We start from the raw sequence: 27945 nt of genomic DNA, 5'->3' as shown, positions 1-27945 counted from the left end.
AGCGAGAGGCTCCCCGAAACCTGTGTGAGACGAGTGTGCGACAAAGGGTCTGAATGGAAGCATGGACGGTTACAGGGAGTGACGTTTGCAGGGCCCGGGAGGAAACCGCAGCCTGCACCATAGGCTGTGAGCAGGGGATGGAGGGCGGAGCGTGCGGATTCAGGACAGTGTGTCTGAGGCCATGATGAGTGAACTGGGATGAGTAGTGGGCGGGGGACCAAGAAGGGAGCACGCGGCAGAGCAGACGACTGAATCCAGCTGGAAGGTTCACGGACAGTAGCTGAGAGAATGTCACGTGGCTCAGGTAGGACGGTTCCTTTGCTATGTGTGCAGTAGAGAAGCAAAGCAGGAGAGACGAGGAAACTGGGCCCAGGAGGTGGGAGACGAGGTGAGCGGTGTGGAATGCTGGGAGAGTGTGGAGGACGAGAGGTGGGCCAACGGGCGGGAGAGAAGGCAAGAGCCGGAGACGGCACCTCTGAGCTAGGGCAGGAGGGGCTGGTTGAGAGGCTCGGGGAACCACTGTGCTAAGAGACAGTTGCCAAACAGCCCACAGGGAGGAGGGGACGGGGAGAATCCAGGTACGCTGTCCTCAAAAGTAGGCAATGGGCATAGGAAGCTGAAGCAGGGGGGAGAGCACAGAGCAGGTAAAGTGAGCAAGGAACTTGGGAGAGGAGGGAAGAGGCCAGAGGAGGATAGGGTATAGAGGTAGTGGCCCATTTGAAACGTTTGGGACACACTGGTCAGTGAAAGGCATGACTAGGTGATAAAAGGTCAGAGAGAAGCCCTAGGAAGCAATCACTGTTTCAAAGTGGCAGACCCAAAAGTCAGGGTGCTTAGGGGTGAGCTGGGACAACAGATGGATTTACATACAGATGGACTTTTGACACAAGCTGGCAACGGGGAGCATGAGGGCAGGTGAAAAAGGGAGCACATGTGGAGAGACTATGGAACCTGTCGCATGGTTAGCAGGTGGTGGTGAAAGCAGGAGAGCATGCTGAAGATGAAGCCAGTGTCTCTTGAAGACAAGAGTGGGAGAAAAGGTGGCAGATGAGCAAAGCCAATTCAGTCCACAACCAGTGTGGAGACAGAGACACTGAAGCATCAGGCAGCCGGGGAGGAGGGAGACTGTAATGGTAGCTGTGTCGGGAGAGTCAGCGAGAAAAGGGACAGGCGGCATGGGAGAGGGGAGAAAACTTCACGAACGTAGGAGGGACCCAGGGTCAGTAAAAGGGCACTGTGGAGCGGAAAGTGACCTAAAGAGCTCCTAATCTGAGGACACTGGCAGATCTCCGGCGGCGAGAGGCATGTGCTGTATGCTGCAGCAGAGCAGAGCCAAGACACTACAGCCCGGGCATCTGGCGACGCAAGGCCCTCAGGGTAAGCAGGGAAAAGGGCTACAGTGACTGGGGGAAACAGGAAAGGGGCAGTGTTGCACATTAAGATGGGCCTTGCACAGAAACCATGGTAGGTCACCTCAGAGGTATCGGGATGGAGGCAGGTGGATGAAGGCCAGTGTGTGGATGGCAGACATGCTAAGAAATCGCTGGGGAGCAAGCTGGAATCACATTTCACAACGACCACCTATTCCATGCTCTGCTATTCTGAGGGGCTACAAAGGGTGGCGGTCTAGCATGAGGCAGGGAAACTCCCTACAGGGATCTAGGGAAGGACGGCAGACCTCTGAGACCACAGGTGTCATCAGAGAAGATGAAGTCATCAGCAGGGAGAGAGCAAGGGGCAGGATGGTGGTGGCTCGGATGGGGAGCTCTTGTTTTGGCGCCTGGATCTGGTAGACAACAAAGGGGCCGTGGCAGAATGGGACGGAGAGAGAGAAGGTCTGAAAATGTGCACATGGGAGTTGTGAGGGGAACGTGGCCAAGCACTGGGCAGAAGAGGGATCCGAGCAGGGTCAATGGAGAGTGGAAGGTCGAGGGTGATGGGCAGAGATGCAGCAGGGGGCCGGATGGAGGAGAAATACAAACAGTGGAGACACGGGAAGGAAGAAGAGAAGGAAGTGTGGTCCTGTTGTAAAGTCTGTGGGCAAGTGCCTGATTAAAGGGAAGAGAGAAGAGGTAAGAAAATCATAGAGGGTGAGACCAAGGAGAAGGGAGCCTGAAGGGACGGCAGTGCAGGGAGTCAGTGGAAGGACCCGGTGAGTGACAGCAGATGCTTTTGGAGATACTGTGGCCTGGTGAGCAGTGAGGAGGGAGCACATCCCTGTGGAGGAGGGATGACTGATTCCCAATGACAGGCAGCAGGGTGCTCTGAGAGGCATGGGCCTGAGAGAAGCAGGAGGCTTTCCCTGGGAAACGGCAAGGGCAGACATGGTCCTGTGAGGAAATGTCACGGGAAGGGATTTCCAACTGGGGTCTTGATGCAGCACCTCAGGACAGTCAGTGCCCTGAGTCAGACAAGGTGATAGATAGGAGGCACCCAGGGGAGGATGGAGCGCAGTGGAGAGCGCTGGACACCACCGGGGGGCGAGGAGAAGAGGGAGGTGGCACATAGGCCTCCTAGGAGGTCTGAGAGGAGCCAACCACAAGGGTAGTAAGACAACGGGGTCGGCTACTGTGAGCAATACTATGGGGAAGGACTAGCGGAACAGGGGTGGTGAGAGGGTGGCAGAAAGCAAAGGCTACTCCTACCACCTTAAACGTGGAAAGGGGAGACTTTTCAGCCAGGTTCTTAACTATAGATCCTAGATCTGACGGGACAGGATGGGAGGGAGGGTCAGGATGGGGGATGAGGTTTGGTCAGGGTGTGGGTCAGATTTGATGGGAGGGCAGGGTAGGGGTCAGCGGGCATGGGGGTAGGCGTGAGGGAACATAAGCCAAGCTCCAGCCACTGAGAAAACCATCTCTTTGAACTGAGCTTCTGGACTGATTCCATGTCCAGTGTTGGGGCGATGACTGAAGGAGAGTGTGGGGAAGACCAGTGACCCCACCAGAGAGGGCACAGGAGAGAAGCGGCAGGAAAGGGGGAAGGGAAAGGGCGGGCTGGCGGGCACCACAGGGGGCGTGAGGACCACAGGGGTAAAACTGGAAGGGGACGGTTATGGATGCGATGAGGGGGTAACTGTAAGGAAAGCGAGAAGAAGGACCAGATTTAGACCAAAGAGATTGTCACAGTTCCTGAGAGTCATAAAGGGTAGAGGGCAGGAGGGGTAACTGGCTGGACTTTGTAAAAAGAACAATGTTTCAATGCAGACTGGGGTCTGGGGCGTATCAGGTATGAGAGAGTAAATCTGGAAGGGAATGCAGTCCAGAGGACAGTGCCCGGATAACGTGAGTGGGGCCAACGCTGGGTGGGATCTTTCAGGAAAATGTGTCAGTGGCAACTGATAGAACACTAGAAGAGCAAAGGGGGAAAGTGCAGCCCAGGAGTCAGGTCGGGCTTCCACAGCAGTGATTCTTCCCGGGGGGGGAGGGTGGTGATTTCACCCGAGGGGGGGCTGTGGGCATGGACCCCAAGGGAGGCCTATCACAACATCTGAGGGGGGGAGCAGTGCTTTGCTCCAAACAAAAACAAAACCAAAAATACCAAACACAAAACCCAAAAACACACCCCAAAGATGATGCTGATAGGCCGCCTTGGGGGTCCTGCATCCTCGGGTGAGAATCACTGGGTGGAAGGGGCAGAGGGCAGAGGGCAGAGGGCAGAGCCGGGCAGGCAGGTGAAGATGAGCAGAGGAGCCCCTGAGTCAGGGAAGATGGAGGCATCAGAGTCAAGACTGTCAGACATGGGGGAAGGACCCTGGACCAGACAGCGAGCAAATGGATGTAGCCGAGAAGGCATCTGGCGGTGACCTGGGACTCACCGCCAGTGGGTAGGGGGCGGAGCGCCAACATGGTGGTCCTGAAGAAGAGTATGCTTGACATGTGAGGCTGCGAGGGATGGGAGTGGAGCAGGAAGGAAGCTGGGCTGTCCGACTGTGAGCAGGGAGCACTGTGTGGGATGTGCACGGCAAAGGAAGAGGCAGGTGGAACAGGAGACAAACCTGAATGACATATGCTGTAAGAAATGCCTTCTAAGAATGACAGAAAATAGACAGAGAGAAGGAAGAGCGTACCACAGGACCCAGGGCTCTGCGCAGGTCGAGACTGAGTGCCATGGTGTCAGGTGTGGGGGGCAGACACTGGGGCAGGAGGCAAACGTCCTGTGGTGACAGGAGAAAGGGGGGACAATCAGAGCAAGAGGCTCCCCAACACCTGTGTGAGACAAGTGTGCGACAAAGGGTCTGAATGGAAGCATGGACGGTTACAGGGAGTGACATTAGCAGGGCCCGGGAGGAAACCGCAGCCTGCACCATAGGATGTGAGCAGGGGATGGAGGGCGGAGCGTGCGGATTCAGGACAGTGTGTCTGAGGCCATGATGAGTGAACTGGGATGAGTAGTGGGTGGGGGACCAAGAAGGGAGCACGCGGCAGAGCAGACGACTGAATCCAGCTGGAAGGTTCACGGACAGTAGCTGAGAGCATGTCACGTGGCTCAGGTAGGACGGTTCCTTTGCTATGTGTGCAGTAGAGAAGCAAAGCAGGAGAGACGAGGAAACCGGGCCCAGGAGGTGGGAGACGAGGTGAGCAGTGTGGAATGCTGGGAGAGTGTGGAGGACGAGAGGTGGTCCAACAGGCGGGAGAGAAGGCAAGGGCCGGAGACGGCGCCTCTGAGCTAGGGCAGGAGGGGCTGGTTGAGAGGCTCGGGGAATGCATGGCACTGAGCATGGGATGGCAAAGCGTGAAGAAGGAAGGGGAAGTACAGAATCCAGGAACTTGCCCCTAAAAATGGACCAAGGGCATGAGGAAGCCCACGCAGGAGGCAGACTCAGCGCGGGGAAGGTGTGAGGAATGTGGGAGAGGTGGGAGAAGCCGGAGGATGAGGTGGTTGATTAGCGGCCTGCTGACAACATGCAAGTCAGCCCTGTCAGTGCAAAGCCTGGGGAGTCCTGAAAGGTGCGAGGGGAGCCCAGAGAAGCAACGACCGCCTCCAAAAGGGCCCGTCTGGAAAGGGAGGGTGTTTGGGTGTGAATTGGGACAGCAAGTGGATTCAGTACAGCATGCTGGGGACTAAGAAGCTAGCAATGGGGAGTCTGAGAGCAAGTCAGAAGGAGCAAATGTCACGGAGAAAGACCACTGAATCTGTTGCATAACTGGAGGCAGCAGGGGAAGTAGGATGGGCTGAGGAAGATCCTGGAAGGTGGATGAGAATGATGGGCAGACGGTCTCTTGAAGACAACAATGGAGAAAGGGCAGAGGATGGGCTGAGTATGGTGCAGGCCACACCCAGCATGGAAAGAGAGACACAGTAGAGTCCCAGCCACCACGAGGTGATTTATGGGATGCAACTGTGTCTGTGGGTCAAGGTGAAGAGAAAGGGACAGGAGGTGTGAAGAACAGAGAGAATCTCGTGAATGTTCCACAGGCTCAGGGTAGGGAAAGGGGGCACCATGAAAATGGTAGGCAGCCTAAAGAGCTCCCAATCGGGGAAATCGGCAGATCTTAGGGGGCAAGAACAGTGTCATGTTCGGTAATGAGGCCAGATGGTAGGAGCAGAGCTGAGACGTCAGAGCTCCCGCTATGACCCGAGAGCTTCAGGGACAAGTGGGGAAGGGCTACAATGACTGTGGTAAAAGAGAGGAAACGGGGCACGCTGCACATGAAGGTCCACCCAGAAGAAATGACTGGCAGGCAACCTCAGACTTCAGGAGGACTCACGGGGATGGCTCACATGCTTAGAAATGGAGGAGGCACGGACCGGAAGCAGGGCGAAGGTGGCATTTCACAGTGATCGCAGGATCTATGCTGTACTAGTCCAGAGGCTGCAAAGGGTGGACGTCTAGCATGTGTCAGAGATACCCAGAGGGCAGCAGAGAGGGATGGGGACCTTCAAACCAGAGGGATGTCATGGCTCTGATCTGAGAGTAGAATACGGACAGCAAAGAGGCTCAGAGGGAGACAACTAGGAGTAGGATGGCAGGATCTTGGGGCTCTTGGTCTGGAGGCTGTATCCAGCACACAACAGAGGGGGCAATGCAGAATGGGAAGGGGGGGGAGGTCTTGGAATGTGCAGGTGAGTGCTGTGAGGGCCGTGTGGATAAGAGCGAAAGCACAAAGGGAGGATCCGGGCAGTGTCAGTGGGGTTGGGAGGGCAAGGGTCATGGTCATGGGTGTATCAAGGGGCCTCATGGAGGAAAGATGGAAGCAGTGAAAGCAAGGGAAGGAAGACGGGAAGGAAGTGGTGGAACCTGCTGTATTCTGTGGGCAATGTCTTGATTAAAGGGGAAGAGAGAAGAGGAAGGAAGGTGTGACTGAGTGGGTGAGGCTAAGAATAGTGAACATAAAGGGAGGGCAGTGCTAGAAGCCAGTGAAAAGACTTGATGAGCAACAGCTGATGGGTTTTAGAAGAGAACACAGTATGGCAAGGGGACAAGACAGAGTGTGAGCAGTGAGAGCAAGTCATGGGAGGGAGCACACTCTTAGGGAGATGGGGTGACACAATGCAGGTAAATGACAGGCATGAGGAAGCTTTGAGATGAGACGCATGACCCTAGAGAAGAGGCAAGATGCTTTCCTTGGGTTGAGGAGGAAAAGGAAAGTATGAGTCAGGTGAGGAAAGATCCCAGGAAGGAATGTCCAGAGGGACCTTGATGCAGTGCAAAGGGAGGGTCACCTTGCAGAGACAGACATGGTGATGTGAGGCACCCAGGTGAGGATACAGAGTGGAACCAGTGGAAGGAGACAGGCTGGACACCAACGGGGGAGCAAGGAGAAGAGGGAGGTGGTGGAGTAGGCGTCCTGGAAGATCTCAGAGGAGCCAACCACAGGGAAGTTCAGAGCATCAGGGACAGCCCACGTGAGCAGTGGTGTGGGGAAGGAGGAGTGCAAAGGGGTCGCTAGTAGTTGGGAAGCACTGGCTGCTCCTATAGCCTTGAACTTTGTGGAAAGGGTAAAACATTTTTGGCCAGGCTCTTTACTACGGATCCGGCGGGGTGGGAGGTGGGGAAGGGGAGGGAGGTGGGGAAAGGGTGGGAGGCGGGGAAGGGGTGGGAGGCGGGAATGGGAGGGAAGCTGGGTCGGGGTGCAGGACAGGGTTTGGGTCTGGGTGTGGGTTGGGTTTAATGGGTTGGATGGGAGGGCAGGGTTGGGGTCAGTGGGCATGGGGTTGGGTGGGGAACATGAGCCAAACTCCAGACTCTGAGAAAACGATCGTCTTTAACTGAGTTTGTGGACAGATTCCACGTCCAGTGTTGGGGTGATGACTGCAGGTTGAGGAGAGTGTGGGGAAGACCGGTGACCCCGCCCAGAGAGGGCACAGGAGAGAAGCGGCAGGAAAGGGGGAGGGAAACGGCTGGTTGGTGGGCACCACAGAGGGGTGTGAGGACCACAGGGGCCAAGAATGACAAGATTTGGACCAAAGATTGTCACAGTTTCCAAGAATCTTAAAGGGGTATTTTGAGGGGTGGGGGTGAAAGAGAACAGTGCTCCAATGCAGACTGGGGTTGAGGCATGTCGGGTGTGAGAGAGCAAATCTGGAAGGCAACGTGGTGGTTCCAAGAGGGGCGTGCCGGGTCAATGTCAGAATGGGGACCAATGCTGGGATCTTTTGGGGAAAAGTGTCAGTGGAAACAGGTGGAAGGCTACAGGCAGAAGGGGAGGGTGCAGCTCAGGAGTCAGGCTGGGCTTCCACAGCAGTGATTCTTCCCGGGGGGGGGGAGGGTGATTTCACCCGAGGGGGGGCTGTGGGCATGGACCCCAAGGGAGGCCTATCACAACATCTGAGGGGGGAGCAGTGCTCTGCTCCAAACAAAAACAAAACCAAAAAAAACAAACACAAAACCCAAAAACACACCCCAAAGATGATGCTGATAGGCCGCCTTGGGGGTCCTGCATCCTCGGGTGAGAATCACTGGGTGGAAGGGGCAGAGGGCAGAGGGCAGAGCCGGGCAGGCAGGTGAAGATGAGCAGAGGAGCCCGAGTCGGGGTAGATGGAGGCATCAGAGTCAAGACTGTCAGACACGGGGGAAGGACCCTGGACCAGGCAGCGAGCAAATGGATGTAGCCGAGAAGGCATCTGGCGGTGACCTGGGACTCACCGCCAGCGGGTGGGGGCGGAGCGCCAACATGGTGGTCCTGAAGAAGAGTATGCTTGACATGTGAGGCTGTGAGGGATGGGAGTGGAGCAGAAGGGAAGCTGGGTCGTGTGGATGTGACTGGGGAGCACCAGAGGGGATGTAACCGCAGAAGGAAGGGCAGGTGGGACCGGAGACAAGTGTGAAGGAGTCACCGGCAGAGAGGTCACTGCTGGGTAGGGAGGAGGAGAGCAGGGGGGCCGGCAGTACCCGGGTTCTGTGCAGGTCGAGACTGAGCATGAGTGTTGGGCGTGGGGTTGGCAGGCGTGGGGAAGAGGAGGAGTGTGGAAGGCAAAAGTCCTGTGGTGACAGGAGAAAGGGGGGAGAATCAGAGCGAGAGGCTCCCCGAAACCTGTGTGAGACGAGTGTGCGACAAAGGGTCTGAATGGAAGCATGGACGGTTACAGGGAGTGACGTTTGCAGGGCCTGGGAGGAAACCGCAGCCTGCACCATAGGATGTGAGCAGGGGATGGAGGGCGGAGCGTGCGGATTCAGGACAGTGTGTCTGAGGTCGTGATGAGGGAACTGGGATGAGTAGTGGGTGGGGGACCAAGAAGGGAGCACGCGGCAGAGCAGACGACTGAATCCAGCTGGAAGGTTCATGGACAGTAGCTGAGAGAATGTCACGTGGCTCAGGTAGGACGGTTCCTTTGCTATGTGTGCAGTAGAGAAGCAAAGCAGGAAGGATGAGGAAACCGGGCCCAGGAGGTGGGAGACGAGGTGAGCAGTGTGGAATGCTGGGAGAGTGTGGAGGACGAGAGGTGGTCCAACGGGCGGGAGAGAAGGCAAGGGCCCGAGACGGCGCCTCTGAGCTAGGGCAGGAGGGGCTGGTTGAGAGCTCAGGGAACCACTGTGCCAAGAGAGGGATGGCTAAGAGCCCGAAAGAGGAGTGAACGTGGACAATGCAGGTACTTTGACCCATCAGGTGGGGCCAGGGTATGAGGAAGCCCATGCAGGAGGGAGAGCACAGAGCAGGTAAAGCAGCAAGGGACCTGGGAGAGGAGGGAAGAGCCAAAGGAGGATGAGGTGTAGAGATAATGACCGACTAAAATGGAGACAACATGTCACAGGCATGACATGGAGAAATTATGAAAGGTCATAGAGAAACCCAGAGAAGCGCTGGTCTCCAGAAAATTCAGACACCAGTTGTGTTCCATACAGCTCACTGGGGACAAAGAATCGTCAATGGATGGAGCATGAGTGCAGGCCAAGAGCGGAGCAGATGTCAAGGATAAGAACAGTGAATCTTTCGCAAGCTAGCAGGTGGCAGGGAAGGAGGGCAGTATGTGCAGATGAAGCAGAGTCTCTTGAAGACAGGAAGGGAAGGAAAGGCAGAGGATGGGCTGAGCACGGTTTACTCTGCGTCCAGCCTGGAAAGGGAGAGACAGGAATCTTGGGCATCATGAGAAGGTGGCTGACGGGATGCGCGTTGCGTCAGGGGTGGCAACAGGACAAGAAAGGGACAGACAAGGAGAGGAGGGAACCTTTTGATCGTCAGAGGGGCTCAGGTGGGTAACAGGGCAACATGGAGAAGGGCACAGCGGCCTTAAGAGCCTACAACCGGGGGAGTGGCAGGTCTCAGGAGCCAGAGCGGTTGGATGGAGGGTTCCACAGCCAGAAAGCCGGAGCATACGAGTGACTCTAAGAAAGTTTAGGCGATGGTAGTCATACCTGTGGCAAGCACTGTTTATGGGAAAAGAGACAATGTAGAGTATTCATAGAGGGAGCCACTGTAGGACACCCAAGTAGAAAGCAAAGGCAATGTAGTGCAATCAATTGGATTTTGAAAGAATGGTATGTAGCACTGATAAAATACGCATCCTACAGATGGTGACATCACATTTATCGGTGCATGTTTTTCCAATGAAAATGAGCCGAAGAAAAATGGAAAGAAGTGGTTAAAATGAAATTGGGATTGAGTCGCCAGTATACATATTACATCGTTCTCAGAATGGGGAACATTATAATGGTTATGATACACAGTGTTGCCTGTTAACCTTGATCACAATTACTGGATCACAGTGGAGGGAGCATGAGCTACATTTCCTCAAGGATATGTCAGAAATATATAAAAAGAAATTATTGCAGAGAAATTGGTGGCTGCCTGAAAAGTCTACCAGAAAGTCTCATAGTGGCTGCCCACTATATTCAGGAGAATAAACGGTCACAAAGAGAGGAACTCCTGAAGTGAAATCAGAAGGGAGCGCAGCAGCAGCCATCCTTCTCACGAGTACGTCTGAGAGCAGAGCTGAAATGTGTGCAGTGGCTGGTGCTGTTCTGAGTAACAAGAGTAGGCAAAGGAGGGAGCTCACACATGGTCACATGCTGAATCCACGTACAGGCCAGACAGACTGAACCACAAGCCTGGGCGGTGCAAACAAGCTGAGGTGTGTTCTGAGGCTAAAGGAGGGAAAAAGAGGTATGAATGGATGTGCCCTGTTTCTGTTGAATTCTGGAGAGATGTTATCATTTAAGCAAAGCAGCAATAAAGATTCTGGATGATGTTGCCGATGGTGTGAAAAGGGCACATGAAATCGGACAGGAAGACAGGTGAAAGTACAGAGGGAATGCCAGAAATGTCAGCGTCATTTGATGAAAGGCAGACTGGTTACAAGATGAATGAACGGGTGGATAAAGGGCACAAGCTGGGAATCTGGCCAATGTCAGAAGGGGTTAAATTGGAGCAATACTGCTTTTCAGGCTGGACTGAAGGGAAGCATTTGAGATCTTGCTCCCTGGCATATGCCTTCAGTTGGGCTCAAATAAATTCTTATAAATATTCTACAAAGAAAAAAGGCTAGACTGATACGAATTCTAGTGATGAAGGCAGGGGAAATAATGGCTGAATAAAATGTTCTACCTATCCTGTTTTAGCATTTGAATGAAAATTCAAATTATGTACTTAGATTGAAAGAATGCAAAGTTTTATCAGGGTCATTAATATGGATCCCAGTGAGTGGATGCGTGTGAGTCGAAGTGAAAAACTCTGAGATAAATTTTACTTAGTTGAAGTTGCAGATTTAATACAGAATGTCAGGAGTTAACATGATTAGTATTGAACAACAAATAATAGAATCAAGACTACAGATTCAGAGAAGAGTTCAGAGTCCATCAGAATCCTGTGGCAGCTCAAGTTAAGATGGAGGTTTAAGGAAGGGTAGGCAGAAAGTCGAGAACTGAATACATGTGAAAGAGTTATGAATTGTTATATGGGAGGCAGCATCGCTAATGAAAACCAGAAGACTCATACACATGGACCGCTAAACTTGATCTTGGTAAGGATGTTTTCTATTAAGACTTTTTAAATGACTTAAATTTGCTGAAATGGTTTGAGATGAGAAATATGATGCAATAAGGCCTGATAGTGCAATAATAAAAGTAATTTGGGGATTAGGATGGTTCTGAGCAGGTAACGGAACAAAAACTTAAATAGGTAGGGGCATTACAGAGGTCCAAAGTGGGGAAAAATTTGCCGACTGCTGCATACATATGTTGTTAGTGGTGCAAAAATATTCAGAGAAAGGAAAGTTGCTGAACGAGTAAAGATACTGAGAAAGAATGCTGCCTTGAAGGGTTTTCTAAAAATTTTTGAGTAACAGAGTAATTGTTGGAGGCTAGATGATATTAAGAGGCCTAACTGAATGGAGACTTACTCGTTCCACAAATTGCCCATAATTTAAGGGAAGGAGTTATGGTAATATCTTGATGTTGGGTTAGTTTTTTCAGATGGCGTGTATTTTCTGTACACTTACAAAGTAAGGGGGAGTGGGAAAGTTTAAAGATACAGCAAATAGAACAACTTTCAGGAGATTAGAGGGTGTGTGTCTTTTGAACCGTGGAAGACTTGATTTTTAAAGAGGATAAAGGAAGAAAGTGGATAGTTCCAGAATTGAAACAGTTTTAAAAGCTCCATTAATTGAGTATTTACTATATGTCTGGCACCACACTAATCACGTTCCTTATTTAACTTCATTCCATCCTTACAACAATCCTGAAAGGCTTATAGATATCAAATAATTTATCCAAGATTCACAGTGTGTAGCAAAGTAAGAATTCTAATCCCAAATTGTCTATCTCCAAAACCTCTAGTCCTTTCTATTATGCTATACAATTTTCAAGTTGAAGGAAATCACAATCTATATAATTTTTTTTTTTACTGTGATTATAAGGAAAATATATTTTCTGAGATGAGACACAGTAGAGGTAATGTATAGATCTTCAGGTGATTGGTAACATTTGGAATATTTGCAGTGGGAAAATGCAAAAAAGAAGGAATGGGTAAAAGACATTTTTATTACCATCTATGCCCTGGTATTTCACTTCTATTCATTGCACAGCCAAGACTTTGGATTGGCCATGGATTAAAAACTTTAGAATTTCTGACAAAAACAAAAGAATAGAAAGGAGTTTTTTAAGCAGATCTATGAAGGGTCAAATATAAATCAACTACTAACAAAATTTTAAAAGTCCAAGTGTTGAGACAAAATTCCATTTCTTTTCTCCAAAAAGCAATGACAAGAGTTTATAACTGACTTTTAGCACCAATCAGCAAGTCCTTTGAGTTTAACAAAAAAGAAAGAAAATTCTCCAAATGCCAAATTTTTATAAATAAAATACTAACAAACCATCAAACAAAAGAGTCCATAGCCAGCAGACCAAAGGTTGAAACCTCTGGGCTAATTTGTAAGATCTATGTTTTAAAAAGAAATTAACCCCTTAGTAAGAGGGGTGAGAAAATCCTTTACTTACTCTCTTAGTAGGAATCTTTTCTGTTGTTTTCTCCTCAACTGTATGTAATTTCCGTGATTTCCATATTGTTGTGTTATGTATTTTGATCTTGTAAAACTGTGTTTATTGTATTTTGTTAAGACCACTCCCTGGGATGTGAGGCACCTGAGTTATCAGTTATCCAAGTCAACCTGGGGAAATGGGAGGAGCTCGTATTCTCAATTGGGAAGAGCTTGATTCTTTAATGGGTTCAGCATTTTGTTTCTCTCTAAAATTAAGTGGTGAAGTAGCATCCCTTAAAAAAACAGAGACTTAGTGAGAAGCACCACAGGAGGAATTAGGAAACACGGAGAGGGGCTCACTTGAAAAAACTGAAAGTGCAGTTTCCAGGGATGATGGCGGAAGCCACAGGGCTACGGTAGGACTGGGCTCAGATACTAGTTTGGAACAAGAATAAATAAAACTAGCTTTACAGAAGAGTCCAGCCAGCTTCATTTCTAGCTGGTGGACATACTTTAGACACATCTAATCAGAGGGAAACAGACCAGGAAAGAAAGTGATGCTAAACGGGAATGGACCTAGAAAAACCTCATAAAGGGATAAAGGAGGTAATGAAAGGTGAAATTCGGATGGCCTAATGCTCGAAGGAGAAATACTGGAGGCCAGATAGGAAAGTGCCTTCCTACCCAGGGGGTTATGGATCCAGGGTGGCTGCAGATTAAAAGTGCAGGTCCACCTGGGGCCAGAGGGAACAACCTGGGATTCAGACCCAGCAATGGTGCCAACGTGAATCTACCTCGTGCTAGAGTGAGTAGCCTGGTCTGCAATCCAACACAGAAGAGATTGGGCAGGGGCTCCCAAAACCAACATCTAAAAGGGGAGTTCGGAGAGGGGCTAAAAGAAGGCAGGTTAAGCCCCAAATGTAACTGAAAGATGACCAGGGATAACAATTTACTAGTACTTCTATGATTTCTTGAACTCTGTACCTTCCCCAATATTTGTTAATTTTGTTAACTTTTATCTGATTTTTTTCCCTGTGCTAGTAAAAATTGTTTTTTCCTGTACTAGTAATAAAAGTTGTTCAAAACATAAATGCGATATGTGTGCTTATTTCTGTGTAAACCAGGTACCAGTTGTGAATACTGTGCAGTGACTATAAGAAAAGAAGAACTCAGGTAGGAAAAGGGGGAAAAGAAATCAAGTACAACAAATACTTGACATTCACAAGAGATAGGTCAGAACACCTCAAATCCCCAAATTTGTAATTACATTGGCACTAGCAGTTGGTTCTCCTTTAAAGCACCCCGAACCCCCAGACTGTATATGCATGAAGTAGAGAATTACAAAGCCTTTCTCAAACACAGATACACTAATTTTGGTTAAGACACTCATTTCAGGCTGAGACATACTCTCAGACGCCAGCCTTATGCTGTCGGGCCCTCGAAAACGATAGATTTTTAAAATGCCCTGTATCTGCTAAATAACAAGCCCTTAGTATGCCCTGGAAAGGAACACCAGAGAGAAGCAGGCCGTGTTCCTTCAGAGGAGACAGCGCCTACCTGATCCCTCATGAGTGGTGACACGGGTCCACCAGTAGGCCTGAGGCCCTTTGTGGACTATCCCTGTATACGTTCAGTTTCTTTTTTAAGATTAAGTGTCCAGCAAATTTTACTCAGAGACTTAGTTATAAATAACATCTTGCAGCAGTAACTAATTTTATAAATATAAATAGACCCTCTTTATCATTACATTTAATTCAGGAAAAGAACCATATTCTTGAATGCTGAACGTGTGTCCCCACATTTAAAGAGCTCAAGTAACGCAGCCGTAATTATCTAAGTATCTCTTCCCTTTGGTGGGTTAGTACCTGCCGCGGAGTCATCATCAGGCAGACGAACGAGAGTGTAACATATTCCTGGCTGATTGTAAGTGAGGCTGGGGGCTGGGATGCAGCACAGCACTTCAAAGGCATCCGACGGGTCCACCTGCACTGTCACCTTCTCCAGCAGCTGGTCGTTGAGCGTGTTGGTGCAGTCAAACTGGAAAGTCAGCAAACAGGAGACTGTTATGAAGGATAAGAACCGTCTGCAAGCAAGTTGTTCCTTCCCACCCAAACCCACAGCTCAGTTCTGGAACCCACTAGACCTTCCCTCTCTAAACAGCACTGCAGGTCTGCTCCTAAGATTTTTCTTTAGGCCGCTAGGATAGCCTTATTCTTGAGATTTGGGGGTTTATATTATTTTTTTTCTCTTTCCTGAGACTTAGTTCTACCAAACAAGATGGCAGATGTCTGATAGCTTCTAAGAATCAAATTGAAACCCAAGTTCTTGGAACAACCCACTTAATTTATCCTGATGTTAAATAATGATTATTTTTTAATAGGTTATACTTTATATTGTCCAACTTCAGACATTTTGTTTTTATGTCCTTTTAGTTTTTAACCCATCACATGAAGGTATCTCTGTAGGTATGGAGTTAGGAAAGGAAACCAGAAATGCTGCCTAGTTCACTATAAAAGGAACAAGAATTACAAACTAAAGCAGAGTTAATACTTGTCTCCAAGTATACTAAGTCCTTACGGGAGCCAGTTAGGGCACTTTTCTCACCTGGAACACAATGTGATTGGTAAACATGTGCTTAATACAACGGACAAAATATTCTGTCTCTGCTTCTGTAAGTTGAACAGGCTCAGAAGACTTGAACAAGGGTCCTAGATTCATAAACTCAGGAACAGCTGCCAATTGTTCTATCAAGAAAAAAGGAAAGAAGAAAGTAAAATAATAAGAAGGCAGGGAAAGACATTATTCTGGATGCCTAACATGCTTTAAGTTTCCATAGCCTTATAGTTGAACACTCTAATATATCCTCAAGCTTTAGTACCTTTTAAGAGAGTTTATATACTCAATTACTAAAAGCAACTAAATAATATTCCTAATATCACTATATTCCAAATTCCTAGAATTTGAATTCCCTGTTAACCAAGATACAGAGAAAGAACAACATTCCCAATTAGTAAATTAGCAACTTCTAATTGGCAAGTCCCAGGGACTCCAGGTAGCCCGCAGCAACTATAACCTATGATAATAAATATTCAGCCACACAAAGATTTCCTATACTGAGAATTCATCAAACTGAATGAAAGTAGTGGACTTTATTATATTTATATCATATGCCCAGGGTGCAAGACTATTACTTCGACCCATCAAATTGTCATACCTTGGAAAATGTCTTGCCTGGAAGGAGCCAACTTCTCTGGCTTAGTAGCCACAAGTGTGATTTCTACAAAGACAGATAGGAGCAATCAAGTGAGCTTCCCTCCCACTATCGGGCTGAAAGTGCAGCCAGAAAGACACTTCAAGACACGTAAAGAGCTATTGCGAAACAACACAGCAGGCTTCTGTCACCCTTTTTGGAGGGACGCTCAGATTAAAATGTACTTAGTGAACATATTTTGTGAAATAACAAAGTAAACCCTAAAAATACAGAATTTGCTTTAAATGGACCAGGATGGACAAAAGCACTCTTAAAAGAAGGAACAATATAAAACAAATCTTCTCAAGATTCAAATAGGAAACATGACCTGTATCAACAGAAAAATGTTCAAAGTTCAGATCATTCATTCTCAGTTCTGACCACTAAACATTTGTTCCTTTCTTTTTTTTGTGTGTTTTAAAGTTAGACATTCCTTGGGAATATTTTTTATCATCTTGTCCCATATATTCTTTAAAGACAAACCTTCAATAGCAAAATTAACTGAGAAATTACCAACTTCAGAGAATAAAAACAGGAGGTAACAACACAACTACTGTTGGAGAGACACAGTGACAACTGACTTCAGATGCTCTAATATGGAGCATTAAAAAAGAGAAAACTTTCAATCTAGATCGTGTTTCTTATTCTTACTTTTATGCGAAAACCAGGAATTAAAAAAAAAACCCTAATAAGAAAATATTCACCTTAGTTCTAAAAGATTTAGAAGTACAGACTGACAAATAAACAAACAAAAGAAGTATTAGAGAAAATATGCTAACAGCATATTTTACTGGTGTAAAACTACTTATACACAGAAAAACTAACAGAGTGAAGTGTTCCCATTACCTGCTTTCTGTTCAAAGACAGGAGCCATAGCAAGAGGAATAGATTTCATGTCAAAGGGTTTTTCCGAAGGCTCCAGTGTATACTGGTGTAAGGCTTTTTCCATCCCTGGTACAGAGACTGTCAAACCTATGAAACAGAAATCTCAGCATTATAACTTCTTGCCAATGCTAGGATCCAGATAGGCCAAGATTTATAATATTTATCTGAGCTATCCGAAGGAGGAGAAAAATATAATCACAGACTTCATAACCTAAATAATTAAAAGTAAAGGCTATTCTATAAAACTGCCTTATAATTTCATCCAAGGAAACATAGGAGTAGAACATCAACATTTGCAACAAAATGTAAGTACCTTCCAGAAAAGAAAGCATCTTAGCTATGTGGGAACAATGATAGCATAAGGGAGGCAAGGTAAACCCAGCCCAGAGGGACTCAAGGAGAACTAGGAACAAGCTATAGTCTTTGGGCTTTCACATACTTCAGATTTCCCTAGACTTGGAAGCGCATTAGAAGACAAAAACCAAGCATTTTGCCTAGTGATGTCAGCTCATATGCAAATCATGAGATATGCTTGCAAGATGCCATCTGGGGAACAAGAGTGTACTGTCTACATCCTGGGCTCTCACTGACCATTGAAGATATATGTAGCATTCAGTGCCATCTGCCTTTGCTGCAGCACATTCAGATAGAAGGTAGCTCTGTCCCGAACCTCATCATCAGTATCCATCATACACCTGTCCAGAGACACAGAATAGGCATGTCACAGCACGCTGACGGTGCCCAGTAGCTTTACCACCATACCTAAAGGACGCCATCGGGCCATCTGATACTACCTTTGTTATGAAAGCGTTCAACAACACACAACAGTGGATCTTAAAATCTCCATAAATCTTAGGTACTGCTCTGAATTGGTGAAGAAACAGTATCACTGTGAATCAGAAGCGCTACATAAGTCGGCATTAAGATAATCAGGAAGAACAGATACCATGAGATAGCAGTTTGGAGTCTTCTCTTGGGTCTGCAACCACGTGACCCTGATAAACACTTGACTTCTTTATAATTAAGAAATGGGAATATCAGACTTTCTAAGGATACTAAAAAACATTCAGAATCCAGGCTTTGTTACTACTCAAATGGCAATTTCTTTCATTTAAACCAGCCAGCTTTCGACTTGTAATTTTTCTGCTTCAATTACAAGATGTAATCACAGAGTGTTTGCTAACGCCAAGTCTTTTCCTCATCAAATAGGAAGGGAGACCATGAAAAGCTGATATTTTCAACTCTACTTAGTGAATCACTTGGAAGTTGGCCCCTATTATACCAATTGAGGTACATGCATTTAAGTCACTGCCTGAAAATCATACAAAGGGAAATCCAAAGTCAAATTTTATAGTACTTAGCACATAGAAAATTACTAGAAGAGAACAAAAATGCCATTTGCCCCTCACTCCACCAGCTCTCCCCTTCGGCCCTGCAATGTGTGTGACACGGTACAATGAGGAACTCTCTCTTCAGCCACATGGTGCTTCTTATTTTACAAGAAGACACTGTTTTACTTACCTTTGTAAGAGTACAAGGATGCTTGGGAGAAGGTTATCATTCTGAGCCCCAAATTTAGCCAAAGCACTCACGGCAGCTACAATGAAGCATAAAATGAAGCAACATAAATATTGGTTTCTAGAGTTAAGTAGTAACCATTCAAAAAAAAAAAAAAATGAGAAAGGTTTCCTCATGTTCAGTGGGAGTCAACTCTCTTACTATTTTATCGTGTGTTTCTTGATCTTATTTCTTTGATCCATTTCAGCATAAATAGAAATATGCAGGCCCAAGAGAGCTCTGAATAGGAAAATCCTCCAGACATTGTGGAAAAGGAATCACATATTTCTTTTACGAGCTATCCTCCACCCTGATGAAAACCCCTTATATACCACACTGACAGAATTAAGCTCTAATCTCAAATAACCAGCTCCAAGCATAAAAAGAAACTCTATTATTAAAATTCACTTCATTCAACAAAGATTTATTGCTCACCTAACTTTTGTCAGGAATTGTGATAAGTGCTGGGGTAGAGAGACAGAGACACAGTCCCTCACTTAAAGGAGCTGTACTCTAGTGGGAAAGACAGGTAAGTAAAGAGATAATTACAACTCAACATAGTAAGTCCATGGTAGAACTATATCCAGGACGCTATGTGAATGCAAAGAAAGGAACTTAAATCTGAGTTGGTGGAAGAGAAGGCAGGCAAGAGGTGAACACCTACTACTTGAGCTAAATTTTGAACAACAAGTAGGGTTAGCCAGAGGGAAAAGGCAGGGAAAGTATTAGAGGCAGAGGGAAGGACAGGTGCAAAGGCCCTCGGCCTAGAGAAGAGAGCATGGATGAATGCTGGAACTGCACACAGGTGAGGAAGGCTGAAGAACAAGACCCGTGTTAGAGAGCAGGGGACACTAGAGATAAAACAAAAGTAGGTGGTGGTTTAACCTCAAAGTTATTGTTCCAGGAGGTTAAATACAGGATAAATGTGTGTATTTGTAACACAGTGGGCTGCACCCAATTTGTAGGCAGATTTTGTATGCAGAGACCATTTTTGCAGCAGAGCGTGGAGAACTGGGTCTGTGTGGGACTAGACGCAGTCGGACTAGCTGGGCACTGGAAACGAGTGAGAGTCTAAAGCAGCACCCAGGAAAATAGAAAAAGAAAATAAAGAAATAGTAAGGAAACAGAACTGATAGGATTTTGCCAAAGAATAGATCGAGCTGATAAAACTGGAATAAATTTCTGCCTTTGCAACTGTGTGAATGACAAAGGTGAGGATTTCAGTTTGGGTGAGTTTGAATTTCAAGTTGAATTTGAAGGGCCTGAGGTAGTTGGACATACAAGTTTGGGAAAGAGGCATGACTGCAATGTCCCAGCCTACCAGTAGAGCTCTGAAAATAATCACCAGAAAAACAAGTGTATGGTAAGACAAATCCCTAAGGAAAACTAGTATTTTAAGGACTGGAAAGAAAGCTCGATAAGTAAGACTGAGGAGTGACGCAAAGACGCAGGGTGCTGTGGAGGCCGAGGGAAAGGACGCTTCATGCGGGGTTCAGTCCACAGGACACCAGACTGACCGCGAGGTGGACAAAGATAAGGACGTGCACGCGTCCAACTGGATTTTCAAACTACCTTATAAGTAATTAAAAAAAAAATAGTTTCAGAGGAGTTTTAAGGGGGAGAGCCAGATGTGAGTTGAGGAGAAAATGAAAAAGTAGTCCATGGAGTCAGCTAGTAATGGCTACTGCAAGTTTACCTCACAGCGGAAGTACAGTCAGTAGCTAGTGAGAGTAACAGATCAAAGGAGGGTTTATATTTTAATAGGAGAAAGGTGAATCTGTTCACATGCTAAAGGGAAGGAATGATTAGAGAAGAGGAAGTAAAAGAATTCCTAAGACCTATTTAAAAGACACACACACACACACACACACACACACACACACACACACACACACCACAGACATTCATACTTATGCCTATAACTCTAAAAAAGTGGATGATGCCATCATCGTATTCCTGTCATACTGAGCGTCACGGGTTATTTGTCTCTAACATAAGGCAGAAGTCAGGATGGAAACTGGAATACAGAGAAAGAGGTGTGTATGTGGGGCTTCAGTATGCTCCAAGATCCCACCAGCACACAGACCTTGCAACCTCATTTTCCAATTTCATCCCCATCCCCTCGAGTTAAGCATTTCAAAAGATCAGCAGTTACATCATTAGCAGTGTTGCAAAGACTCACCGGCTCTGACAGCCTCATTCTCCAGGACGACCCTATTGAAAATAAAGCGGATATACTTGGACGGCACAGGCGTTCTGGGGCCCTCTTTGCCCAACAAGTGTAGAATCTTAGTAGCCAGAACAGTATGTTCACAGTCCTCAATGAATTCACAAAGGTGGGCTAGACCTGCTTCTTTACTCTCGGGGTTCTCTTCCACAATGCTGATTATGCAGTCCACAATGGCCCGCTTATACTCGAAGCCTCCCTGGCAAAAGAGAAAACTGCCATTCATTCTGAGAACGCTTTTTGGAGAAATGCTTATACCCCAAGGCTCACACTTATAGCATTCAAATTTCATTGCCCTTCCATTATGAAAGGAACAAAAGTGGGTTTTCTGGAAGTGGGAAAGTCAAAGCAATAACATGTGTAGCAACGTATGACAGTGACCAGAAGTAAGCATAGTATTTGAGAGGCATGCTCAGATGACGAAGAAAGCTGCTTTAAATACTATGGTATTTAATGGGAATCCTAAGAATTTAAGAGAGCAACTTCCTGTGATTATAAAACGGTCTACCTACATCATCTCGGAGCATGTTGGAGAGGAAAGTCATCATGACGCTGTGCTTTCGAGGGTATTTCTGACAGAGAGCACTAATTGCCTGTACAACCACCACCTGTAGAAAAACAAACACAAAGACCATTCACCTTTACAAGGACTGTACAACGACCACCCATAAAACACTAAATACAGAAAGGATGTTCATCTTTGTGACTTTAGCTACTAAGCATACTTTCTTATCTACTGCAAGCTAAGAAGGTGCTGTAGTTACTCAAAATGACAATAATGGTTCTTCATGAAAGATAAGGAAACCTCAAGGGAATGTAAAAAGCAAAGTAAAAATAAAGTTCATTCAAGAGACCTCATCCCTTTGCTCCAAGGAAATAAGCACATACAATTTTTAAAGTGAACAGTAAAGATTAAAAGCTTAAACATACTGAGTTCCATAGAAGAAACAGAGGAACTTATCAAGGAACTACTTCACAAAATGGTTTCTAGGAGAATTTTACCACAACTTTAAAGACCATGTCAAGAAGTGAGAAGGGTATGAGATTTTACCGTTCTTGCAAGCTAACCGCTAGCCTGCAACAATTTCACGGATGCTAGTAGAGAACACGAGATTCTAGATCAGAGATGAAAGACAGTCAATTCCTCACAGCAAAGCAGTAGCTAGCGTATCAGTACTTAGGGCCAGTTTCCTGAGTCCCAGTTCCCACAGGGCAATGCAAAAAAGACCAGATAATACTTGGACCTGCACAGGCTGAGTTAGAGGACCAGAACCCTGAGGTACAGCACTTGGACATGTTACAGCAGGAAGGAGGTATGCCGGTCCTTTGCTCTAAGGGAAACATTATCTGTATTACACTGGACAGGGAGCATGTCTGTGTTTTGCTCTAGAGGGAGCATGAGCTGTACCTTCTAGGGCTATACGGGAACCTGCCCTTGACTTTGACAGGGAAACACTGGATTTTCTAAGGTTGCAAGATATCTTGCACTACAAAAAGGGAACAAAGCTGGGACACTAGGAAATTGTCAGTGCCTAACTTGCAAGATGTGCAAGAAACTCATGGAGAATAGCGAATTGTCTCCCCAAAACCAGATAGTCCCAAATCTATATCCATCATTTCCCAGCATAGGAAATGAAAGAAAATACCAGTCTTTTTATGAAGCAATAATACCTAAACCTAATAAAGATGGTACACATACAAAAATAAAAAATTACAGATGGAAGTAATTTATGAGTAATGATGCAAAAATTCTAAGTGATATGTTAGTTAACACTCCAACACTAGAGTAAGAAAATAATATGTCATGATGAAATGAAATTTATACCAAGAATGCAAGAATGGTTGGTTCAACATTAGCAAATTGGTTAACTCATATTAATGAGTCTATGGAGACAATATATTGATATTTAGTATCGATAGATCAATAGAGTCTGAGAAGCCTTTGATAAAATCCAACACCCATTCCTAATAAAAATTCTTGAAAAACTAAAATAGGAATGGATGGATAATTCCATTTTGCACACACACACCCCTCAATCCTAATGTTAGCATATTACTTAACAGAGAACCCCAAGGGTCATTCCCAGTAAGGTCAGAAACAATACAACGATGCCACTATCTCAACTATTATTTCACATTATTCTGGAAATATTAGCCAATGCAATTAGACAAGAGAAAACAATTAGAGGAATAAGAATTGGAAAATATAGGACAAAACTATCTTTATTTACAGATGACTTGATAAGATACCTGGAAACCTTAGAGAATCAATAAAACTAATGCAATAAATTAATTTAGCAAGGTACCGTGTTTCCCCGAAAATAAGACCTAGCCGGACCATCAGCTCCAATGCGTCTTTTGGAGCAAAAATTAATATATGACCCAGTCTTATTTTATTACAAGACGGGGTCTTATATAATATTATATAACATAACATAATATAATACTGGGTCTTATATTAATTTTTGCTCCGAAAGACGCATTAGAGCTCATGGTCTGGCTAGGTCTTATTTTCAAGGAAACACGGTGGTAGGACACAAAATTAAACATACAAAAACAATACTATTTATAGGCATGAATAACAACTAGTTAAAAGCTATAATGGATAAAAGCATTTATACTGGCAACAACAAAAGACAAAATACTCAAGAAAAGCATTTTAAAGACACTCAAAACTAATATAAAAGTACTATAAAATATTTTTGAAAGGCCCAAAAGTAGACTTGAACAAATTATAAGACATCCTTTGCTCCTGGTTAAAATGTCAACATCATCAACATATCTGTTTAATCCTAAATTAACTTATAAACGTAAGGTGATCCCAATACAAATGCCAATGAGATTTTTTTTATGAAGCTAGACAAGTTAACACAAAAATTCATAAGGAAAAATATACATGTGAGAATAGCTGGAGAATCAATGAAAATAAAGAGCTATGAGAGGGGACTAACAGATATTAATACATCCTACAAAACCTCTATACTTAAAATAGTGTGTGGTACTGATGTGTGAATAGATAAAGAGAACAACAGAACAGAACACAAAGTCCCAAATAGACCCAAGTGCATATAGAACTTGAGTATATGATAAAGGTGGTATCTCAAATCACTGGGGCAAAGACAGTCTTTTAAATAAAAATTTGGGGGATAAATGAAAAAAGGAAAAATGAGATTCACTTCTCATACCGTGTATTCCTGAAAATAAGACCTAGCCGGACAATCAGCTCTAATGCGTCTTTTGGAGCAAAAATTAATATAAGACCCGGTCTTATGTTACTATAATATAAGACCAGATATAAAATATAATATAATATAATATAATATAATATAATATAATATAATATAATATAATATAATATAAATATAATAATACTGGGTCTTATATAAGACCAGGTATAATATAATATAATGTAATGTAATATAATATTGGGTCTTATATTAATTTTTGCTCCAAAAGATGCATTAGAGCTGATTGTCCAGCTAGGTCTTATTTTCGGGGAAACACGGTACCATATATAATAATAAAATCCAATGGATCAGATATCTAAATGTAAAACATGAAACTATATGCACATACCAGAAGAAAACATGGGTGAATTCTTATTCACCCATTCAGATTCTATAATCTAAAGGGAAAGGCTTTCTAACTATTACTCAAAAGACAGATGCAATAAAATAAATGATTGACAAATTTGACTATACAGAAATAAAAAGCTTTCGCATGACAAAAGACATCATAAGAAAAGTCAAAAGACAAATGACAAACTGGGAAAAAATATAACATTTCACAGATAAAAAAATAATATCCCTAATATATAAGAAAATGTTATGAATAATTGAGGAAATGAAAGACCAAAAATCCTACAGAAAATAGGAAAAAAACATGAGTAAACAATATTCAAAAAGTATTAAATGATTCTTAAAAATATGAAAAGATGTTTAACTTCCCTCATTATAAAAGAAATGATACCCTTCAACCTAGCATACGGACTTCTAAAGATTTACCCTAAGGATATACCTCCAACATTTCAAGAAAACATATGCACAAAGTTATCCACTGCAGCATTATTTGTAATTGCAAACTATCTAAATGTCCAAGCATAGGAGATTCATTCAATAAACTACACCACAAAATGACCTTCATTGGTTCCCCAGAGAATCAAAATGTCCACTTGAATATACAGGCTAAGTTTGTTTTTTAAAAGTCTAGATGTACACTAGAATAGAGTAAATGGGGTCAGTTATACTTGACTGAGAAATAAGAATGAAAGAATAAAATCTTTCTAATCTTACTGCTCTTCTGATTAGCACATTCTTACCAGTTCTATTCAACAATGTACTGGGAATCCTAGCCATTTTAATAAAGCAAGAAAAAGAAAGGAATGGCATTTGAATTAGAAATGAAGTAAAACTGTCTTTATTAACCGATAACATGATTATTTACATAGACAACCTACGTAAATAATGTATATAACAACAACGAGAACTAATACGGTACTTAGCAAGGATACTGAGTTATGGGAATGTAAAAAAAAAATGTATTTTTATATACTAGTAGCAAACAATGAAAATAAATTTTAATAAAATAGAATAAAAAAGCATAAAATATTTAGATATAAATTTAACAAAAGACATGTAAGACCTCTGGAGTACACGCTACAAAACACTGACCTAAATAAAATTAAAGACCTAAATAAAGGGAAAGGTATACCATATTCATAAACTGGAAGAACTAACATTGTTAAGACGTCAGTTCACCCCAAATTGATTTATAAATTCAACACAATCCCAAGCATAACTCTAGCAGGCTTTGTTTTAAAGAAGTTATAAGCTGTTTCTAAAATTTATATGGAAATGCAAAGAAATTCTAATGTTAAAAAAAAGACAAAGTTGGAAGACCATACTACTTGACGTTTAAGAGGTACCATACAACTCTAATAATACATAGAGTGTGGTACTGGCACAGTATTGACAAACAGATCAATGGAATATGATAAGGAGCCCAGAAATATATTTACAATTATATTGTTATCTGTTTTTCAGACAAAGATGCCCAAGAATTCCAATGGGGAAAGAGAAATCTTTTCAACAAATTATGCTGGAATGACTGGATATCAGTATGGGGAAAAAACTGAACTTATCACACAGTGCACAAATATTAATTCAAGTTGGTTCATAGAACAAAATGAAAAGGCTAAAATAAAACCCCAAAACATTTACAATAAAACATAAGAAAATAACTTTTAGAAGTAGACAGAGATTTCTTAGGACACAGGAAGCAAAACTGTAAAAGAAAAAAAACTAATAAATTACACTTAATAAAAATTTAAAACTTCTGATCATCAAAAGATACTGTTAAGAAAATAAATGGGCAAGCCACATATTTAAACTCTTACCTTGAACTCATCTGAGATTTCAGACACAAAAGAAGATATCTGCTTCATGAGCCTGTCCACACTGCTCTCACTTCCTGTTTTGAGGAGTGTAGTAATGGCCAGGGTAGCAATGCTTCTGTTTGAGTCTGTGATCAAGTTTTCTAAGTCCAGATTGCAGGCAGTGACAGCAGAGGGGTGCTTCATTGCCACCTTGTGGAAGGGCAAGAAAAATATTAAGCAAATTTTTATTAATAAAGAACAGAACTTGAAAAAACAAAGAATGAGGGAAATAGAAATTTTAATTTAAGTGGCTTTTTAAAACCTAAATGGGACAACACAGGTTAAAAGTAACTGTTTCAATAACGTTTCCAATTAATAAGGTATGATATGTCATTTGACAAATGATTAATAGCCATAGTCATAGTACAGCATTGCACTTTCTCTTCCCTGGTTTCTATAACCTTTATAACAATATCACCGTGTCTTTTATCACAGTTGGCTTGTTTATCCTTATGGTACATGTATACATGGATATCTATTCTACTAGATGATAGAATCTCTAAGTACAGGACCGTGGCAAACATTGCTCAAGACTGTTAATATCTTATCACTTTAGAAAACACTTCTGTTTTTAAACAAGCAAAGTCCAGCCAAAGCGAATTGCTCATGTTCACAACATCCTATCTGTCATTCTGCTTTTTTTGTTTTTGTTGATGTCGTTCCCCTCTCTGCCTCCCCCAATACTGGTATAGAATCCTTTACCCACAAATCTAAAAAATTGAAAACTAAGCAAAATACTGGCATCAAAATTCATTTAATAGCAAACATGACCCAAACTAATGTAAAACAATTAAGTCTTAATTTAGTCCAGTTAGTAAGGATAGTCACATGTACAGTGTAGAAATATTAATGTGTCTAATGGTGGGGTGCTGCTCCAGGCCTAGTGGGGATAGTACATACAAGATAACATCATATAACGTTTCTAAAATTCACAAAATACTGAATTCTGAGACACATCTGGCTCCAAAATTATAGGTGAAGGAATGTCACTTATATCAACTCTTAAATACAATTCAAAGAATTGTTCTATAAAGGCTTCTTCCATGGATGCTCTAAACTTCTCTCTCCTCCAATTGTTCATACAATTAATTTATTATGAATCACGTACTGCCTTATGATAAGTCTTCTACTACATTAAACTTTTCATTTAAAATTTTTATCGTTATTTAATTTATTCTGTGTTTCTGTACTGTATGCTCTAGACTTACGTTACAGCTAAGCATTTGTGGCTAGTCCAAAGTGAGACACGCTGTAAATATAAAATAAAATATACACTAGATGTGAAAGACAGTATGAAAAATTAAAAGGCGAAATATATCTTCGACAATTTTATACTGATTACATGTTAATACTACATTTTATATATATTAGGGTAAATAAAACATATTAAAATTAATCTCGTCTTTAAAAAATGTTAAGTGTTTAGCTATAAAATTTAAAATGTCATATATAATTATCATTGGACTGTAGACCAGCACCATCCGAGAGGACTTTCTGAAATGACAGAAATGTTCTGTATCTGCACTGTCCAAGGTGAGAGTCACTAACCACATGTGGCTACTGAGCACAGGAACTGTGACTAGAGTGACAGAAGAAATCCATTTTTAATTTTATTGAATTTTCATTAATGTAAATGGAAACAGCCCCTTGTGACTAATGGCCATCCTATTGGACAGTGTGGCTCTATCCTGTGCAGTGCTTAAAGGTCAGAAATGGATGGTAATCTGCAGTTGAATA

The 27945-nt window shown here is 43.8% G+C and overlaps 1 protein-coding gene across 3 annotated transcripts in view; it reads right to left on the bottom strand.

Annotated features, from left to right (window-relative positions):
- COPG2 (coat protein complex I subunit gamma 2) overlaps positions 1 to 27945 on the bottom strand; it is a 111932-nt gene that overhangs the window by 35958 nt on the left and 48029 nt on the right. For all 3 annotated transcript variants that reach the window (XM_074315602.2, XM_019751183.3, XM_088799915.1), the window contains exons 12-20: positions 26170 to 26358; positions 21287 to 21382; positions 20730 to 20973; positions 18512 to 18587; positions 17582 to 17685; positions 16952 to 17077; positions 16070 to 16132; positions 15460 to 15599; positions 14721 to 14892 (exon numbers count right to left, since the gene is read on the bottom strand). In XM_074315602.2, coding sequence (XP_074171703.1) covers positions 14721 to 14892; positions 15460 to 15599; positions 16070 to 16132; positions 16952 to 17077; positions 17582 to 17685; positions 18512 to 18587; positions 20730 to 20973; positions 21287 to 21382; positions 26170 to 26358 — 1210 coding nt within the window. The remainder of the gene's footprint in view (positions 1 to 14720; positions 14893 to 15459; positions 15600 to 16069; positions 16133 to 16951; positions 17078 to 17581; positions 17686 to 18511; positions 18588 to 20729; positions 20974 to 21286; positions 21383 to 26169; positions 26359 to 27945) is intronic.

The sequence above is a fragment of the Rhinolophus sinicus genome, chromosome 8, assembly GCF_057876585.1.
Source record: "Rhinolophus sinicus isolate RSI-liver-muscle chromosome 8, RSI-T2T, whole genome shotgun sequence".
Lineage (NCBI taxonomy): Eukaryota > Metazoa > Chordata > Mammalia > Chiroptera > Rhinolophidae > Rhinolophus > Rhinolophus sinicus.
The sequence above is the reverse complement of the archived record's forward strand: the minus strand, read 5'-3'. Positions and strand labels throughout refer to the sequence as shown.